Consider the following 20,601-nt stretch of genomic DNA (forward strand, 5'->3'; position numbering starts at 1 on the left):
TCTTTCATCTTATCAACAACTGAGTTCTTCATGAATTGGCATGCTGTTTGAGTTATATTTTGCCCATGTTACGCATCTCATGAGTCATGTTCAATTTTGGTCACATATCGATCTATCATGCAGTTTATTTAAAGCACATGATTTCACTTTGGGGAAGCAAAAATTGATGCATTTCTTTTACGTAGTCAGAGATTGTAAATAAAATGTGGTTCGGGAGATAAACGAACTTTAACTCAATAGAGTTCGAATTAAGGTAAAGCATCTTTAAGACAATAATCAGAAGGGGATTGAAACTTTGGAATGGTAAGTGTACTTTCTTATAGAGAGTGCATTTTATCTATTTTTTCAATCTCTGTTTCTGACATTCATCAGAATTCTCTAGAGAAGACATTATTAGCACACATAAACTTAAGATTTAAAGTAAAAACTGTTCTCAAAAAATAAATAATAATAATCTATAATTTCTTATAAAATGTGTATGCTATCCTTTGTTTTGAATCTCTCTTTCTTTCTTTTCAATCATCGCAAGTCAAATCATTTAAATCTCAAACCAAATTAAGACTTCCATTAAAAACTTTTCTCTAAAAAATATAATATAAGAAATTTAAAAAAATTCTACTCTAATTTCTTGGCACAGATGCTGAGCTTGAGAAACTTTGATCTCATAATAAACGAGCTTTTTTTGAGCTGCAAATTAAGTCTCTCTTTAATAAATACTTTAAAATCCGACATATATATATTTATATCTAATATCTTGTTATTTGGACTCACCTTTCAGTCTCCGATTCTGCATTTGGTTGCTGCTGTAGCTGTTGTATTTGTTGCTGTGTTAATGTCGATGATGTTGCTGCTGCTGTGGCTGCAACAGTTGCTGCTGCTGCTGCTGCGGCAGTTGTTGCTGCCGCCGATGTCGATTGTTGCTGTTCATCGCTCAAGCCGAGCGATGTTGTCGTTGCTTCCGCTGCTGTTGCAGCAGCTGCTGTTGTTGCTGTTGTTATTGCAGTTGCATTCGTTAAGTTCACATTGTTGTTGTTGTTGTTGGCACTAACACTCGCGATATTTGTTGGCGGTAATTGTTGCTGTTGAGTCTGTGTCGCAGCTGCTTGTTGCTGCTGCTGGTCATCCAGAACGCCAGCGGCGACCAATTGCTGCACATCGGCAATTGTTGCTGGCGCGCTTTGCAGCTGCAGCGCGGGAATTGCTACTGCTGCTGCTGCTGCTGCGGCGGCGGCAACACTTGGCGGCTCGTAGCTGTTCATGTGCGACAGCAATGGCAAAGTTTGCCCCTGAGTCTGCCCAACTACAGCTGCTGCTGCTGCTGCTGTGGCAACTGCTGCTGCTGCTGCGGTGCCAGCAACTGTTGCTGCTGTGCTAGTGGAAGTGTTTGAAGTCTGTGTTGCTGCTGCTGCCGCGGCTGGAAATGCTGCAGTTGCCGGCGCAATGCCATCGATTTGCGATGTTGCCTCCAGCTGGAAGTTGGGCGGCTGCGGCGGCTGCTGCTGCCCGGCAGCAACTGCTGCAAATGTTGGCGCCGTTTGTGGCGTTTGGGCGGCCGGCGACAATGGCTGATCCACATAGCTGCTGTTGCTGCTGCTGCCCAGCTGCGGCTCGCTGACAGCAACTGTTGCTGCTGCAACAGTCGTGTTGTTGTTGTTGTTGTTATTGTTGTTGCTGCTGCTGTTGTTGCTGCTGTAGCCAGCGCTGGCCACATCCATTGCTGCTGCTGCGGCGGCCGCCTGCTCCTGCTGCTTCAGCTGCTGCAGCGACTGTTGCAGCTGCTGCGCCGCCGCCGTGGCATAGTCCATGGGCAACGTCTGCCCGTGGGGCGTGCCCTCCGCGTTGGCATTGGGCGTGCCCGCATTCGCATTGACGCTGTCGTAAAGTTGTTGCTGCTGCTGCTGCTGCTGCTGTGCGTCGCTGTTGGCCGCGTTCACGAACTGCTGCATGCCGTGCACCACGGTCGCGGGGGCGGTCATTACGCCGCTGGGCGTGCCAGACAATTGGGCTCCACCTGCTGCAGCTGCAACTGCTGCTGCTGCGCCCGCCTGCAACTGTTGCTGCTGCGACTGTTGCTGATCGGCGAAATTCCAATTGGCATCGGCCGAGGCCGCCTCCAGATGATTCTCGTGCAGCATGCTCGGCGGCAGGATCATGCTCTGCGTTGTCTTTGGCGGCGCCGTGGGATCCGAGCCTTCCCCCATGTTGTTGCCGCCGCCGCCGCCAGCAGCAGCTGCTGCTGCTGCTGCCTCGGAGTTACCAGTCTTTTCATTGTTGTTGGCAGCACCGACGCTGGAGTGATCCAGATAGTCCATGCACATCCAGCGTCCGCGCTTGAACGGCTCCGTCGACTCGATTTTGACCACCTTGAAGCGTTCGCTGCGATGCTGCGTCTCCTTCATGTCGTCCTTTTTCTTGGTGCCGCCGGGCGTCACCGCCGCACTGACCACATTGATAATATTGTCGGAGACATTCACCTGCACGTTCTGTATGGTCTGGCCGAGGGAGGGCCCGATCGGGTCGACCACAACGAGGCCGTACTGTGAGCTGGTGGGTATAACGGGCGCGGTGGTGCTCAGCGCATTATTGGCAAAGAACACCTCCTCCTTGGAGAACGTGTCCTCCGACATGGATGGCGTTTCGTTCTCCAGATCCGTAATCCGACTATTGTCATCCGTATGAGATTCGTCCAGATCATCGGCAGACTCATCGCCCGTATCGCCGGCGGCATTCAGCTTGGCATGTCCCACCGTCACGGACGTGATTTGAAATGAGGAAGTCGTCTTTGGTTTGCGATTGTTGCCCCCGCCGCCGCCGCCAGCAGCAGCAGCAGCAGCACCTGCTGCGGCAGCAATTGTTGCTGCCGTTGCCGACTGATGCCCCTGGCTGTGGCTCGTGTGCTGCTGGTGGTGCTGATGATGATGATGCTGATGGTGATGATGATGCCCATGATGCTGCTGCTGCTGCTGTTGCTGCTGCTGCCATTGCTGTTGCTGCTGCAGGCCCAGGCCGCGCGTGGCGGCGCCATTGTTGTTGGGCGAGCTGGCCTTGCCGCTGCCGGCATCGCTGCCGCTGCTGCTGTTGGTGTTGGTTGCCGCCGTCGCAGTGTGATTGGTGCTGCTCGATTTGGGCGCCAGCGAGGTGCTCGAGGCGCTGCTGTTGCCCGTCGCCAGGCTGCTGTTGCTGCTGGCACGGGACACCGTGGCGCTGCTATCAGCAACAGTTGCTGCTGCCGCCGCGGCTCCGCGATTGAGCGCATTCAGGCGCAAACTCTCGCTGGTGGTGCGCTGTATATTGTTGCTGCTGCTGTTGCTGTTGCTGCCGCTGTTGTTCTGGTGCGCCTGATGATGATGCTGGTGCGAGGAGACATGGTGATGCTGCTGCTGATGATGATGCTGCCCGCTGCCGCCGAGCGAATTGACCTTGGTCAGCGGCGGCTTCTTGATGCTGGTGGTGCCCACCACGCTGACGCCGCGCGCCGGCGTCTGTATGGAATTGCGGCGAGCGGGCGCATTGCCAGCGCCAGCTGACCCGCCCGTTGGCTTGAACTTCGCATTCAGATGACGGTCGAACATGTTGTTGCTGCTGGCGCGCTGTTGCTGCTGTTGTTGTTGCTGCTGCTGCTGATGTTGCTGTTGTGTGTTGCTGGACTGTTGCCGGCGTGTTGCTGCTGCTGCTGCTGCCGTTGTGTTGTTGCCTGCTGCTATTGCTGCTGCTGCTGCTGCAGCTGTTGCTGCTGTTGTGTTGGCAACAATTGTGTGCGTTTCCTGTGAGCTTTCGGGCGAGGAGGCGGCCGAGTTGCTGCCGCTGGCCTGACCGCTATTAGCAATTGTTGCTGCCGCTGTGCTGACTTGTTGCTGCTGCTGCTGTTGATGTTGATGTTGCTGTTGATGTTGCTGTTGGTGTTGATGTTGCTGCTGTTGCTGACCGGAATCTTCGTTGGCAGCGCTTTGATTCTCGGCCATAATCGAATTGGATTTCAGCGTGCGCAAAGTTTTCAGCAAATAATCCAGTTTTGCTGACAATACTTTGGATTATTTAACAAATGAAAAGTTCTAGTATTTATTTGGTAAAGTTTCTTTTTTTCGTAGTCAAAGTTTTGGCTTTGTTTTATATGTGCTTAATCAAGTCTCTGCGGCAACTAGTTGCTGTTGCACAGTTTATGTTGCTGCTTGGCGGCAATTGTTGCTGCTGCCGTGCTGGCAAACGATTTGCCCACTTCGAAGATGAAACTAGCGGCTGCCAAGCGACGACGACGATACATAGCGACCGTTGCGTTACAGGTGCAACCAACTGACTGACGAATTGCGACGACGACGACGACGACGACGACGGCGACAACCGAAAACCGAGAGACGCGTCCGCGAAACTAAACAGTTGTTGTTGTTGCTGTTGCTCTTGTTGTAGTTGTAGTTGTAGTTGTTGTTGCTGTTGATTTTGTTATGCTAAGTAATAAATTTAAATTTATTTGTTGCTGCTGCTGCTGCTGCTGGTCGCAGCTATAATTTGCTTTTGCGCGTTTTATTAGCAACAACAACGCGCGCAATAACTACATAAGCCGCCAGCTCGGAGAGCAGCGCCATCTAGCGCTTGACTTTGGTTAGCGGGCGTTTCAATTTTCACACACACACACACACATGCACATACACTCACGCACACACGCACACACAGCACAGCACAGCTGTTGTTGTTGTTAATTTTATAATTCACTTAAAATTTATTTTGTATATAATTTTCTTTTAACTACGTTTTTTTTTTGTATTTATATATATATATATTTTTAACTAAGAATTTTAATTTAACTTTAGCTTGAAATTAAAAACTTGTTGTTGTTGTTGTTGTTGCACTTTTCACACAAAATATTTCCATTTGTTTTGTTTACATTTTCATGTTGTTTATCGCGGAATTATTAAACAATTTCTTTGTGCCCCGTTTACTAGCAATGCAGTAAGCTGTAGAAATTTAATTCCTGCGGAAGAGACAGAGACAAGAAAGAGGGAAGAAAAAAATGAGTTAATATTAATATTGAGTTAGTTTTGTTTATTAATTGAGTTAGACGCGAATTTAATACACCTCAAGCGTTAACATCACAAGCGAATTTCATACACAATTCGTTTTATTCGTTTACATAATTAATTGCCAGGCACGCGTTGGGCGCCATTTGTTTAAAATAAAATCATTTACGTATTCAAAGGAAATGCTCCACAGTTTGCAAATTAATAGGTTGCACTGGTTGGTACGAGTTGAGTTTTCAATATAAATAATATATGTCAATAGGGAAAAAACTTTATAAAACTTTGTAAGGGTTATTCCCATATTTAAAGGATCTTATAAATCAGACCTTAGCAACTGTATATAGGTTATTTCACAGAGTAAAGGCCCTTTGCAATACGACCTTTACCTCAAGAAAGACACATTTTTGTATTCTTTATCTATACTCTGAACTCTTGTTGAAATAGCAAGGTGCAGAGTTTAAAATGAAATAAGTTATGATCAAAAGTCCATCCATGAAAAAATCGCCTTTTGTTCTTTATATATATTCCCAATACCTGATGATATGGCAGCTTGAAATTGATCTAAATTCGGTTTTTTATTTACTTTTAAGAACCTTTACCCCAAGAAAAAATGGTTTTTCTATACTTGAAATACAATATGATCTAAAATCCGTTTGTAGCTATTCGAGAACTTTTAACCCTGAAAAATAGTTTTTTATTCTCTATCTATATTCCCAATACCTGATCATATAACAGCTGGAAATGAAATACATTACGATCTAAAAGTCTCTTTTCTTTTGTGTTGAACTTTTCAAGAACATTTACCGCAAGTACAATTTTGTATATCATAAAAACCTAATGAAATAACAAACTGCAGAAATAGAAGTGAAGAACAATAAGATCTAAGGTTCGTATGGAACTCTTTAAGAAGCTAGCTCAAAGTATTCAATTTCGTAGTTCTTAAAATAAAACAAAGTTCTAAAGAATTCCTGTATTCTTCTAATTGTTATATTATATTCGTTCTAATTGTTATAAAATATATAAATGAATTGATAAGTATTTGCAAATTTATTAAACTAGCGAAAGAGAGAGAATTTGATTATGATGAATATAAAATTTGTGGCAACTGCGTCTAGGTTTAACTTTCTAACAAACTTCAGGGTCAACATGAAGAGACTTGATGCAAGGAAAAGCAAAAGTATCCGAAAACTAAGCGAGTTACTTTTGCATGGAATATATGGAATAACATTCTTCTTTTAAGCTCGTCAGATACAATAAGTATACCATGATTATATATATATTGTTTTATCTATCTATCTATGCATCATATTAAATATTGGGCTTCATTTCATGTTATTGTTCTTTATTTAACAGATATCTGAGTTAAGATATATAGAATACATTCTTATATAATCTGGCATAATGTTGTTCTTTAAAGTTCTCATGAGGTATTACGTATCCCTTGTTTTTGTACTTTCTATACATATCCATTAAATCTTGGGCTCTTTTTCATATTATTGTACTTTTTATATCTTTCTATTAGTCATATTAAATCTTGTGCTTGATTTCATGTCATTTCTTAATCAATCTATTTATCAGATATCTTGGTTTAAATATATGGAATTAATCTTTGTATAATCTAGAATAATGTTATGTTTCTTTCCCATTGTACTTTCTATATCTATCTATTAAATCTTGGGCCTGATTTCATGTTATTGTACTTTCTTAATCAATCTATTTATCAGATATCTTAGTTAAGATATATAGAATACATTTTTGTATAATCTGGAATAATTTTGTTATTTTCAGCTTGTTATATCCCATTGTAATTTTTATATCTTTTTCATTTATCATATTAAATCTTGGGCTTGTTGTCATGTTATTGTACTTTCTTTATCAATCTATTTATTTATTTAACATATTAAATCTTGAGGTTGATTGTACTTTCTTTATCAAACTATTTATCATATTAAATCTTTCCAGCTGTAGCTTTAACTGCGTCTAGCTGTATCTATTACTGCTGGCAGTAGATTTCTTAACTGCGTAGTTCCACTGTGGGTTAAGTATTTCATTGATCATCATTAGCATGCGGACGATGACGATGACGATGATGATGATGAAGATGATTTTGAGTTTTTCTTTGCTTATATTTTGTTTTATTTTTATTTTTTTATTGATTTCATTATTTCCGTTTTACGTCGCAGTTTGTTGAATTAGTTAAGTGGCACATTAGACGGGATTCCTTTAGCGTATTTTTGGCTTACATTATCGTTGGCCAAGTTGTTGTTGTTGTTGTTGCATTCTTTGTGCCACAGTTTTAATATTTTAAATATTTGCTTTTTTTCGGCATTTTTATCTTTCAATTTTTGGTTTTGTTTTCCATTATTTTTTTGCATTATTTTTATTGATTTCGTTTACGGAAATAAACGCGCAATTGACGATGCCAAAATCAACAACAAAAGCCAGTGAAAATTTGTTTAGGACTTGGTTAGTCGACGTGAATATACCCTAGCTTTAATTGTAATAAATTGTGCTTGATATTCCTCGGTTTCCAATGAGATAATTATATTTATTAGTACTTCACTTTTCCTGTTTCTTCAGATTCATTTCTTTTTGCCAATTCTACATTCTATTATTATTTTATATTTAAAAGTATCAATACTCTAGTAGGGAGTGATTCGGCCTTTATAGTCCGATCTTGATGAAATATTTAATTATTTGTAATCATTATGTTCTATATGACGTCCTACACACCAAGTTTTGTGCATCTAGCTCATATAATCCTCGAGTTGTGCTTAAAAATCAAGCCTGAAATGGCTTTTGATCAATATCATGATATAAAGAGATATCTAATGATGTATAAACCCGTTCTGTGTGTGGTATAGACGAAGTATATATAATATAATATATATTTCACATATCGTCTCTAGCTTTTATAGTTTCCGGGATACATTTAGCCAGAAAGATACGAACATGGCTAGATCGTCCCAGCCCGTTGCCCCGATCAAGAATAGATATATTTAAAGGGTCGTAAATGCTTCCTGTTGCATACCTATACAAAGAAACCATCATACCCTTTTCACCCGTTTCAGTGGATTCATGGTAAAAATTTGCAAAGAAGAAAAAAAAAATGCGTAAATGAACGGATGCGTGTATTTGTGTTTGTTAATAGCCGTAAGCTTTGGCGATCATTCATAAATTTCGTGAACTGTTTAACTGTCATAAGCGGGTGTGCGTGAGTGTGTGTGTGTGTGTGTGTGTGTGAGTGTGTGCGGGCGCGTGTGTTTGACGTTTTGAACTTTTGCGTGTGCCCCCAGCCCGAAGGCAAAGTCAAGACCTTGGGGCCAACCATTATTTGACGTGAAACAAACGACACACAAAACTTTTTAATACGCAGCAAAACAAAAACAATGGAAAAGTAGGGAAAAAAAAAATCAGTTATAGGTCAACTCTGGTCAGGTAGAGGTCTCTCGGCCTTGTGTTCTTGGACAGGTGACTTAATTTGGTAACAGAATCTAACGTCAATTAGTCTGCGAATTCAAGAACACGTTTAACAGAGATTTGAATCTGGAATGTCTTTGATTAGAGCTTGAATTAGTTGAGAATTTTAATAGATGGACTAACATATCATCAGCTGTTCTATATGGAAACGAAGAACACGTTAGAATAATGGTTTTTCGTGTGGATAAATTAACTGAAATTATGAATTTTATTGAAAACTCAAGTTAAGAGCTTATTTTTTTGCGAATTCTCCCGCTATATCATATTGTATTTTTATAAAGAATCGCCAATATTTATTGTTGTTTAAATTATTTATTTCCCTATTTTATCAGAAATCAAGGGTATATCCAATTGCATTAGGGGTGTTCAGTGTTTCGTAATTCACGTATTCCAAATGATTTCTCAGCTGAACGCATTAATTAATCGAGCGACTTTTATTACATTTGCCCATATTGTGATTACCTGGAGGCCCATTTAGATTTCTATTAGCGCACGTAAGCTCGGATAACTGTAATTTATATCTCTGTAGCTCAAAGTAGCTGATGGGTAGGTGCCAGAATTGTACTCGCTTTTCCAATGTATCCAACAGATACAATTTGCCTTGAAGGGGGCCGCTGGCTGGCCCGACGCCTGCCTCAACAGAGGCGACAAACAATAAACGGAACAACAAAAAGAACAACAACAACAACAATAACAATAACAAGCGCAAAGCGCATCAACAGAAGATGTGAAGGAGAGCGAAAGAGAGAGAGAGAAGAAGAACTAATTGCAACGACAAAGTATAAAATCGATGAAGCAAAAAATATAATGAAGAACAACTACAACAGATAGCGCAGCGCAAAGAAGACCGAAAGAGGGTCTGATGGGGAGGGAGGGAGGGATGTAGGGGTAGGCAAGATAGGGAGAGTGCAGAAAACTTACATATGGTAAAAGAGAGAGAGAGAGAGAGCGAGCGAATGCGCGTTAAACAAATTGCAACAATTTTGCCATAGAGCCAAAAGAGCGAGAGCGCAAGAGAGATAGAGAGGGGCAGCCTGTTGGCCTCCTGCCTACAGGCACACACACGCGCGCACAGCTACACACACACACACACACACACACACAGGCACACAGCCAGACACGCGTAAGACAGCGAGCAACGTGGGCGCCTACGAGTGCGATGGGCCAGGGCTGCGGCGGGGGGCCAACATACCAAACAAACAGTGCAAATTGCCAAAGCGAGCGAGCTAAACGAGCGAGTGAGCGCGAGAGGGAGAGGGAGCAGAAGAGAGCGCAGCAGAGCACTGCAGAAGAGAGCAGCAGAGCGCAGTGTGGCAGCGCATTGTCGGCGCGCGCTCTTCCAAGCGCTCATTCTCTCTCCGCAGAAGACGAAGAAGACAGCTGCCGGTAATCAATATTGATGATGATAGCAGAGACAGAGGCAGCGGCAGAGGCAGCGACTGCGACAGCAGCAACGAAGATAAAGACCAAAAGGGAAAAGGTCAAAGTGAAATGCAAATCAAAACCCAACAAAGCAAATTTAAATGCAATTTAATTAAACGAAATCAATGCGAACACGAGAGCAAAAGAGGAAAGATGTGACTCATGAGAGAAGGAAGTGGTGCATGGGCCAAAAAAAAAATAACGGAAGAAAGAAGAAGAGTCAGAGCAAAGAAAAGATATTGCACACATCCAGAAGATACGCAACATCCAAACGTTGGAATATTTTCAATTATTAAAGCAAATTAAATCAAGCAAAAGTAAATAACAGAACAAAATACATATATCAGACGAAATAGGAGAGAATTAGTCGACTAGCAGATACTCTGCTTTTGCGCTTTTTCTCTGCCTCGAAGCTTTGGAAAATTCATTCTTTAATAACTTCGGTGTTTATTGTCCGATTGTTATGAAATTTTCAGTGCTACGAGCTTTATATATATAGTTTTTATATTCGATTAATCAGGGTAATTTGTGGGTAGGAATTTTCTAGGATATTCCTAATTAGTGCCTGGGAATTTATTGTAATTTGTGCTTAAAATATTTGTTTATCAATTTTGGGATCTATGATCTATGGTTTCTCTAGCCTTTATATTCTTTGAGTTTTTTTTAGAGAATTTCGCTTTCGACATAATATGCTCATTTTGCAATAGAAATTTCCAGGGTATATGGCAAAAAAAAGAAATCATAATCAATTCTATTTACAATACATTTGCGTTTGTCAACAAAAAAAAGTTTCGGACTACGCTGCGAAGACGTGACTTGGCGCACGCTGTGCCCGCAGCCCTCTCACAATCCCTTCCCCCCTCCCTCACCACACAAGTTGCATAAAGTTGCCTCCTTTTGTTGCAATCGCTTGCAAAATAAAACTGTGTTTTAACAAATGGTTGAACAAACAGCTAATGATACATATCGTATTTCTAAACAGAACAGAAATCAACGCGACACAGATTACAAAATAAAAGTCTGGACCTTATCGCGGCTGATGACACAGCAGAAATCAACAAGAAGAAAAAGAAGAGGAAGACAAAAGTGTGGCCTGCGTTTAGGATTGAAACACGAGACGAGATCGAGAGTAAATCAAGACGAGTCTGCAACTTTGCCTCATGTGGCAACAACAACAACAAAAAGAAAAATAACGATTCCTTTGTCTGCCTCAAGGTTAATTATAGTATTAGCTCGCCCAAGAAGTAGGCGCCATATCAGAGTTTTGTCCTATAAGAAACTGAAAGTGTCGCGAAATTCCAATTGGAGTTCTAATTGGAAGTGCGTTTATGTATGTAAAATTCTTGAATATTTTGTATTGCATTAACTATGCAATATTGGAGTTACTTTTTCCAGAAAATATAAGCCTGAAATTGACTATTAATTTTAGTTTCAAAGTTTTAATTAATCTTGAGAATACTTTTAATGAGGAAATGCGTGTCTTTTATTTATATATCATATCATATCATATTTATATGTATATCATATTTATCGGATAAAAGCAAATTAGCATTAACTCTAGAGCTCAAACGACCATAAAAGACTCGCATTTCCCTTTAAAAAGTATTCTCCAAGATTGACTGAAAGAAATTAAAGCAACAAAAAAACGAGTATCGAAATATTAAATTGCAATTTATCGCAAAGCTTTATAAAACAATTTGGTCAAAATATTATTCAATATGATATTAGAAGAACTTGGATAAGAAGTCAAACTTAAATTGAGGTATAAAAGATCTAAAGTCTTCGCTGAGAACTTAGAACTTCTAGAAATTACCAACAGGGCGTTATTATAATCGGATTTTCAATACTTTGGACTTTTTGTAATACATTTTTCGGAATATATTTGTTTTTCAAGCAATATAACCTTTAGAGAGCATTCAATTTGATGCATAGCATATATTTTATTGAATTTTCTTTTTTGGAAGATTGGATCTGCTAGAAACTGAAACTTCTGAGATCAAAAGATTTTAGGAATGGGAATAGAAAATAGGTTGAGGAATTTAAACAAGAAATCAACGTATGAGGAAACCAATTGATTATTCCTTTGGACAAGTTTTATCTTGAGGAACACAAGATCGAGAATAACTTCTATATATAATATAATATAATATACATAGTATAAATACTATATCAATTATTGATTAACTACAATTTATCGACTTTATTGATTTATATAGAATATCCAATAGAAGCAAAGCCTGTAGATCACAAGGAGAATGGGTATGGCCAGATTTTGGAATAGTTGAAAGTACATTCAGTTGGCATTTGCTGCATTCATTCGAATCAGAATCCAACTGGAATTACCCTACAAAGCAGGCTGTAGACTTCCGCTTAAAAGCGACAAATATATGAATACTAGATATACTATAGAAATGCACGTACATATATAGTCTGAATCAATGCGCTCACACAGTTATAGATGAGAAGGGGGGTTGGGTTGGGTTGGGGGTAATATTCCGTAATAGGCTTATCCAACTGGACATTTAGTCATCGGAGCGACGTCTCGTATTACCTTAATTGGAATCAGAGTCGGGTGAAATTCCTGCGTCCCACTTGCTGCACAATTCCCTTCTTGTTTTTTTTTCATTGGTTGAAGATTGAGTTGAAATGGGTGTAAACAAAGTGCAAACAGCTGATTTAGTTATAAACAAAATGATTAAATTGCTTTGCCAGCTGTTTTCCAATAAGACCAACAAAAGCCAATCGGAAAAATCTATATTCGTGTGTGTGTGTGTGAGAAAGACAGCAACAACAATGAATAGGTACAAAGTGCAAATACTGCCAACAACAACAACAAACGCAACAACAAACGCAGCGAAAATGAAGCGAAAGTGAACGAAAATTATAACAACAACAACGCATTTAATTCTGCTGCGACAACAGCAGCAGCAACAACAAGAACAGCTGCAAGGATGGGCGGACATCGACAGCGACTGCGACGTCGGCGTAGGGCAGCGACGCACACACAACACGCACACACTGGAAGCACTTGCATTTGAATATTCATATTTTTGGTTAGTTTTGCAACACTTCTTGTTGTTTATTATTTATTTTGCCATCATTTTCAACACACACACACACACAATTGTTATTGTTGTTTATTGTTTGCTTTATTGTTTCTGCTGCTTTTCACATCGATTTGTTGCACTGTGCAGCTGACGGAGACAGCGACGGCGACACCGACTGCGACGTTGCGTCGGGTTCTGTAAATGCAATCAACTTACAACTTCGCTATTAATTTGATTTTTCTACACTTTTTATGCATTTAAATTCAATGAAATTTTAACGAAAACTGAACGCCACAAAAGAAATATGTTGAATTTTCGTTTTGCAACTAAAATAAAAAGCAAAAAAAAAATCGGACAAAAGGAACAAATTTGACGTGAGCGAGAGAGCGCGTCGACTGCGAGAGCGCTGCGAGCGTGAGAGCGCCGCACACAACAACAACAGCAGCAGCAGCAGCAGCAGCAGCGCGTGTGATAGAGGGGGAGAGCATTAAGTAAACGAAGCTCGTGCATGGCAGATTTGCAAAAAAAAAAATTTTTTTGCAAAAAAAGAAGAGTAGAAAAGTCCAAGCCACTCTAAGCATGGACTGCCTGTGGCAGTAACAACAACAATAAGGGGTATTAAACAATTTAGCGCGGACGACGTCGTCAAATGGCTACCAAAAAAAAAAAAACTTTTTTAGGTTTTTTTTCCACTCACACATATGCATGTACATACACGTACATGCACACACAGAGTCGTCGGCGTCCAGCAACACGGGGCGCACACACACACACACGCACACACATTTGCGCTTAATAGATTTATATTTGTTAACTGCTTAGCACTTGTATTTGTTGTTTGGTAAATTATTCACATTTTCAGCGCAAATGTTGCATTGCTCGCCTTTTTTTGTGCCCGTTTCTTATTCAATTTGCACGCACACACAAACACAGACACGAATGTAGAGACACGCACACACACATGCACTCGCACTCACTTTACACACATTTTTTTTGTGATACGTATCGGCGCTGAGTGCTGCGTTGTTTTGCGTACAAATTGGTTTTGCATTTTGCGCTTAACACTTTGCTTGCCATTTACTTATTATGCTTGCGCTTGCGGTATTTGTTGCTATTTTCAATTACAAACTTTTCACCTTGAAATTTTTACGGCAGGCTCCGAACGGTCGACAGATTGTGGCGGTCGGGCGATATACGGTCGGTACGTTGCAACACTGACTGTCACAGTGTGGCCGGCAAAGCGATACTGCCAAATTGCCGAACCCCTTCGGCCAGCCAATCAAATGGCCGCTGACTAACGCAGCGGGCGCAATTCTCAAGTTTTTTAACACTAAACGCTTTTGGTATTTAATATATATTGAAAATAAAATAAATAAATATTTGATGCGGCAAAGTTTTCGAGTTAATTAGTTTGAGTGTTGTCCTTTAAAATTAAGTGTATTTAAGTTGCATAGTTAAAAATTGATTGCTTTTACATTTAAAAACAGTTCACTTCAACAAATTTAACAGATTATCTAAACAGTTTTAATCTACACCAGAAATATTTATTTTATGCACTTGCATTCAAAAACGATAAACTTTCTGTTGTATTTATTTTCTACATGACTTTCAAATATTAAGAGCAAAGCAATTTCAATGTGGCGGCAATTGCTGTGCGGCATATCGATAGTTGTTGAATTTCAAACTATCGATAAGCAAGGCAATTGCCGTTCGGCAAGCACAGCTGTTGCGCAGCTGTTCCCAGGCGTTCAGCACACTCAACGATTATGTGAACGCTGCTTGAAATGACAGTTGAACGTTTGAAGTTTCGTTAAGTTTAAGAAAATGTGAAAAAGCTAAATTAAACTTTATTTGCGGTTTACCCAAGGGATAATTAAATTAAATTAAATTAAATTAAACTTATTTAACTAACTTATATATATATATTTAATCAATTTGCAATCGAAAAGAAATCTTTGACAAGGATAAAAATCACGCTAATGATCGACAGGCCAACCCCTCGGCAGCTGGTCAGAGCCGAACCACTCGACCGTCTGCATTGGAACGTGTTTTGGATTAGAATTAAGCCCATCTAATAATGGCCTTTGAACTGCTGCAGACACCCGCAACCGCCCCCGCCGCCGACCCCCGCAACAAAGTCGCATTTAAATTGCAGCCAAGCTAAAATGTTGGCCAAAACCTGCCCAAAAAAAAAAAACGGGGCAGGGCAGGACAAGGCCTGCCTCCAGGCTAACGGCTCGCGGCTCGCGTCGTGCCGGACATGTTTTCTGCGTAATTAGTGCAAAGTCCGGCGTAGTGCACCCCCCTCACTCCGCTAAGCAACCACCCCCCACCCCCCTCCTCCCCTTGCGGCAAATTCGCATCCCTGCTCGAACGCAGCGGAGCGTGTTGTTGGTTGCCCGTTGCCTGTTTCGCATTTTTGCTTTCTTTAACAATTTCCATTTGATTGCATTTCGACGCCGGTACGCAACACACACACACACACACACACACGCACACAGGCACGCACGGCATTCATTAGTGTGAGCAGCGTCCAGTTTGGCCTGAGCTTAACTGTCATTTCCATAAAATCCCACAGCCAGGGGCTGCCCGACAGGCACACACACACACACACACACACACCCCCACACACATATACACACACTCACACATGCACCTACACCCACCCACACACACACACACTCGACGACAGACGTATGCAAAACTTTCTCTTTGCATTTGAATTTCTCCACTTTTTCTCTCCCCCTCAACTCTCCGCTGGCCCATAATTATGAAGATGAATGTCCTTATTGCTTTTATATCCTTTGCGTGTGTGTGTGTCCGTGTGTGTATACGTATGTGTGCGTATGTGTGTGCCCACATTCTCCATAAATAATGCTTTCGGTCACACTCTGCATACATTCGCTGAAATTTGTTGCCCTTTCCCCCAATTTGGAACACTAAAACTTTGCCCATGCACCGTGGTTCAATGTCAATTGTTAAGCTAAGCAAAATGTTAAATGTAATAAAATTGCATAAAAATAAATAATTAAAATTATTATGGAAGAAATGTATAACGAAATAACAAAATATAAAATAATGTTCAAAAATAAAAAAAAATAATTTTAAAAAATTTTAAAAAAATATATGTTAAATTTTAAAATATATCAATTCAAGGTATTACAAATTACTATCAATAAAAATTGTAGATAAATAAAATAATTGAAAAATATATGTTACATACATATATGTTTTATATAGAAGATTAACAGAGGTGGAAAGCGTTGGTGCTTTGTTCGATGCAATTTAAACATATTTTTAAATAGATTCATGATATTACGGTAAGTTCTCATTTTTCACGGGCGGAAAAAAAGTGAAAGAAGTTATACTTCAAATCTTAAGCACAAAAATTGCCATCTATAATCTAGTAAATCTATAATTGAAACTTAATTTCGATATGTGCTCAACACTCTTGCACCACTGTGCAGTGCTTAAGCTCTGTTTGCCACACGAAGCGCGTGCAACTAGCGCTGCGGCTGCGGCTGCTGCTGCTTCTTCTTCTTCTTAGCACGCGTCGTTGGGTCGTCGCCGCAGCAGCAATAATAAAGGCAAATCCGACAGGATGCTAATGCGTATTTAGTTATTTTCTTTATGTGTGTGTGCGAGTGTGTGAGAGTGTGTGTGTGTGCGTGTGTGTGCGTGGGAGGAATTGGGATTGAGGACTTGAAGCGTTTGTTTGTTTTATGCGCTGCTTTGGATACAACACGAGTGTGTCTGTGTGTGTGTGTGCGTGTGTCTGTGTGTGTGTGAGTGTGTGTGAGTGTTGAGTTCTCCCTTGTAATATTTGCATATTATCGATTTTGGTGGCAAATCCATTGAATATGGACAATTTCTGGCCACACAAAGATAAACAAAAACAAAAAAAAAAGTCCCAAAAGTTTTCCCAGGCTGGATTCTTGGAAAATACTTTAGTTAAACTTAAACTTTGGTAAAAATAATAAAGTAACTGGCCAGTGTTTGCAGACGTAACGTGATGGAAAAGTAGTTTTCAGGCATATTTATATAGGAAAGTAATTCATGCCGAATATTAAATACCCTGACAGTTATGTGGCTTACGGCTAGGCACATATCCGACCAGAATTGTGAAGCTCGAAATTGCTGAATTTTGTGAAGATGCCTCGAAAAACCAGACAAATTTAACATAAAACCTAATTTTCGACCGAATATGGTATTCCGATACTGATATGACTTGTCTTATATGTGAAGATCATCTTAGACTTAGTATACACCAAGTTTGATCAAGAATTCTTAAGAAACAAGAAAGTTTTTCCGATTGTTCCTATGACAGCTATATGGTATAGTGGTCCGATGTTGATAAGATTTTGAATATATGTGGAGAGCATAGTGAAACTATTAAATGCTCAGTTTGGTCAAGATATCCTGAAAAACTAAAAAGTTTTTCATAAAAATCTACTCTTTGACCGATCTTTCCTATGGCAGCTATGTGATATAGTAGTCCGATATTGATAAGATTTAGATCCTATATGAGAAGTAGCATAAAACGAGTATATACCAAGTTTGGTCAAGATATCTTGATAAACAATAAAGTTGTTCAAACAAGAACTTAATTTTAGATCAGTTAATTATATGGTAGCTATAAGATAGAGTTGTCTGATAATGCTAAGATTTATCTTATATGTAAGGTGGATCATAAAACTAGTATGTTTCAAGATTGGTCAAGATATTTTGAAAAACAAAAGAGTTTTTCATATAAGAACCTACTTTTCGACAGATTGTTCCTATGAAAGCTATAAGATATAGTGGCCCGATCCGGCAGATTGCTTGTTAGTTATGTTTTCCAAGTTATATTAAGATCGAATCAGAGCAAAGCTAGTTTACATAGTTAGTAGGAAGTTGGTTGGATAGTTAGAACACGGTTCTATGGATTCATCTTTAGATTAAGAATATATAAACCTTATAAGGTCAGAGAACTCTACGTCTATGCATTACACATTTGATGAACAAATTATGATACCCTCTATAAGGATATACATCCATCCCTTTCTGTTATTTAACGTTTTAGTTTTGCAGGAAAGATAATAATAAAGAAAAACCTTTTCTCATATTTAGTTCCCGATATACCTTAAGCATAGAATAATAAATATTACAGGGTATATGCCGGACTTAATTCCTACTTAAAAAAGCTTCAAAAGCGACCCCTAAATTTTCCATCGATTTAAGTAGCTTTTAGGCTTAACAAGAGGAAGAAATATAAAAATTCCAAACTGAACAATTCGATTTGCGAACTGTTCGAAATTCGACACGAAACGTGGCCAAAAGCGGCTGCGAGCCAATTCGAGTCCGGGGATCAAAAATGGCAAAGGCCCAACCTAAGCGGATTTCAACAATTTAAATAGAATTTTCTGAAGGTTTTTCTTTTTTTCGCTTTTTTTTCGGGGGGCAAAATGTCAAACATAAAACGACACGGGTCCAATTAGATTTGGCCCGGAAGCAGAGCTGCCCCAACCCACCCCCTGCACCCTCTCTCCCCTCCAGTTTTCCATTTATAAGGTGCGAGGGATTTTTGGGAAAAAAAAAACGGAAAACATGCTGATACAATGGGAATTATGAAAAGTAACGAACTGAAAATCGAATTGGAATTGTTGGCCTCAACTGCGCCGCGGGGAACAATTACCAAGAAGCAGAAGAAAAGACATCCTTAAATACTTGATATGCAGCACAATTTGCCAATCAGCGGCTGGAAAGTTACATGCTCTACACGGCAAACACTTTTCATATACCCTGTAATTGTTAATAATGGGTATACAGGGTTTTCTAAGGTTGAGTCGAATCGATAAACGCTTCAATCTCGAAAACTATTGGGTGTAAAAACTTGAAATTTTGGACGTAGCTCTTTCTATGTCCCATGCAGTTCAAACTAGTTTCAAATCAAAACGAGAAAGAAGGGCTATCTTCGGCACGCCGAATATTTAATACCCTTGCAGACCCAACCCTTTTTTATAATGCTCATAGTGATTCGCCCGTACCTAAGAAGCACAGGGAAAATAGTTAATGCCGAGTATGGTTAAAATGTCTTGAAAACAAAAAACAGTTTTCCATACAACAACTTAATTTTCGACCGATCGTTCCTATGGCAGCTATATGATATAGTTGCCCGATCTTAATAGAATTTTGCATATATATGGGGAGCTTAATAAAACTAATAAATGTTGAGTTTAATCAAATTTATCTTTATAAACAAAAAAGTTTTTCATACAAGAACCTACTTTTTGACCGATCATTCCTATGGCAGCTATATGATATAGTTGTCCGATCTTAATAGGATTTTGCATATATATGGGGAGCATAGAAAAACTAATAAATGCCGAGTTTGATCAAGATATCTTTATAAACAAAAAAGTTTTCTATACAACTACTTAATTTTCGACCGATCGTTCCTATGGCAGCTCTATGATATTGTGGTCCGATCTTAATAGGATTTTGCATATATATGAAAAGCATAGTAAAACTAATAAATGCCGAGTTTGATCAATATGTCTTTATAAACATAAAAGTTTTTCATACAAGAACCTACTTTTTGACCGATTATTCCTATGGCAGCTATATGATATAGTGGCCCGATCCAGCTGGTTTTGACATATGTACTGCGTGCAACAGAAAGCGGTACTTCTGCAAAGTTTCATCAAGATAGCTTTAAGACTGAGAGACTAGTTCGCATAGGAACAGACAGACGGACAGACGGACATGGCTATATCGACTCGGCTATTGATACTGATAAGATACTGATGAAGAATATATATACTTTATGGGGTCGGAGATGTCTCCTTCTATGCGTTACACATTTCACGACAAAATTATAATACCCTCTGCAAGGGTATAGCCTTATGAGGGTATAATGAATTAAAATAATATATAACGAGAAAGAAGTGCTATCTTCGGCACACCGAAGATTTAATACCCTTGCAGACCCAACCTTTTCAAAATGCTCATAGTGCTTTGCCCGTATCTAAGAAGCACAGGGAAAATAGTTAATGCCGAGTATGGTTAAGATATCTTGAAAAACAAAACAGGTTTCCATACAACAACTTAATTTTCGACCGATCGTTCCTATGGCAGCTATATGATATTAGTTGCCCGATGTGAATAAGATTTTGCATAAGTGGAGGGAGCATAGTAAAACTAATAAATGCCGAGTTTGGTCAAGATATCTTGAAAAACAAAAAAATTCCATACAACAGCATAATTTTCGACTGATCGTTCCTATGGCAGCTATATGATATAGTTGTCCGATCTTAATAGAATTTTGCATATATATGGGGACCGTAGTAAAACTAATAAATACCGAGTTTGGTTAAGATATCTTGAAACACATAAAAATTTTCTATACAAAAACTTAATTTTCGACCGATCTTTCCTATGGCAGCTATATGATATAGTGGTCCGATCTTAATAGGATTTTGCATATATATGGGGAGCCTAGTAAAACTAATAAATACCGAGTTTGGTCAAGATATCTTGAAAAACATAAAAATGTTCCATACAAAAACTTAATTTTCGACCGATCGTTCCTATGGCAGCTATATGATATAGTTGCCCGATCTTAATAGGATTTTGCATATATATGGGGAGCGTAATAAAAC

General features: G+C 39.7%; 1 protein-coding gene across 1 annotated transcript in view; it reads right to left on the bottom strand.

The window, feature by feature from the left end:
• The window catches only part of bun (bunched), a 149,346-nt gene extending 135,098 nt beyond the window's left edge, over window positions 1–14,248 (bottom strand). The window contains exons 1-2 of the mRNA XM_064681305.1: window positions 14,098–14,248; window positions 772–4,966 (exon numbers count right to left, since the gene is read on the bottom strand). Coding sequence (XP_064537375.1) covers window positions 772–3,962 — 3,191 coding nt within the window. The 5' untranslated portion in view covers window positions 3,963–4,966; window positions 14,098–14,248. The remainder of the gene's footprint in view (window positions 1–771; window positions 4,967–14,097) is intronic.
• Window positions 14,249–20,601: the final 6,353 nt, after the last annotated feature.

Source organism: Drosophila montana, unplaced genomic scaffold (genome assembly GCF_035044405.1).
Source record: "Drosophila montana isolate Dmon_TW-CO22-7 unplaced genomic scaffold, ASM3504440v1 contig_2192_1, whole genome shotgun sequence".
In the NCBI taxonomy this organism is placed as follows: domain Eukaryota; kingdom Metazoa; phylum Arthropoda; class Insecta; order Diptera; family Drosophilidae; genus Drosophila; species Drosophila montana.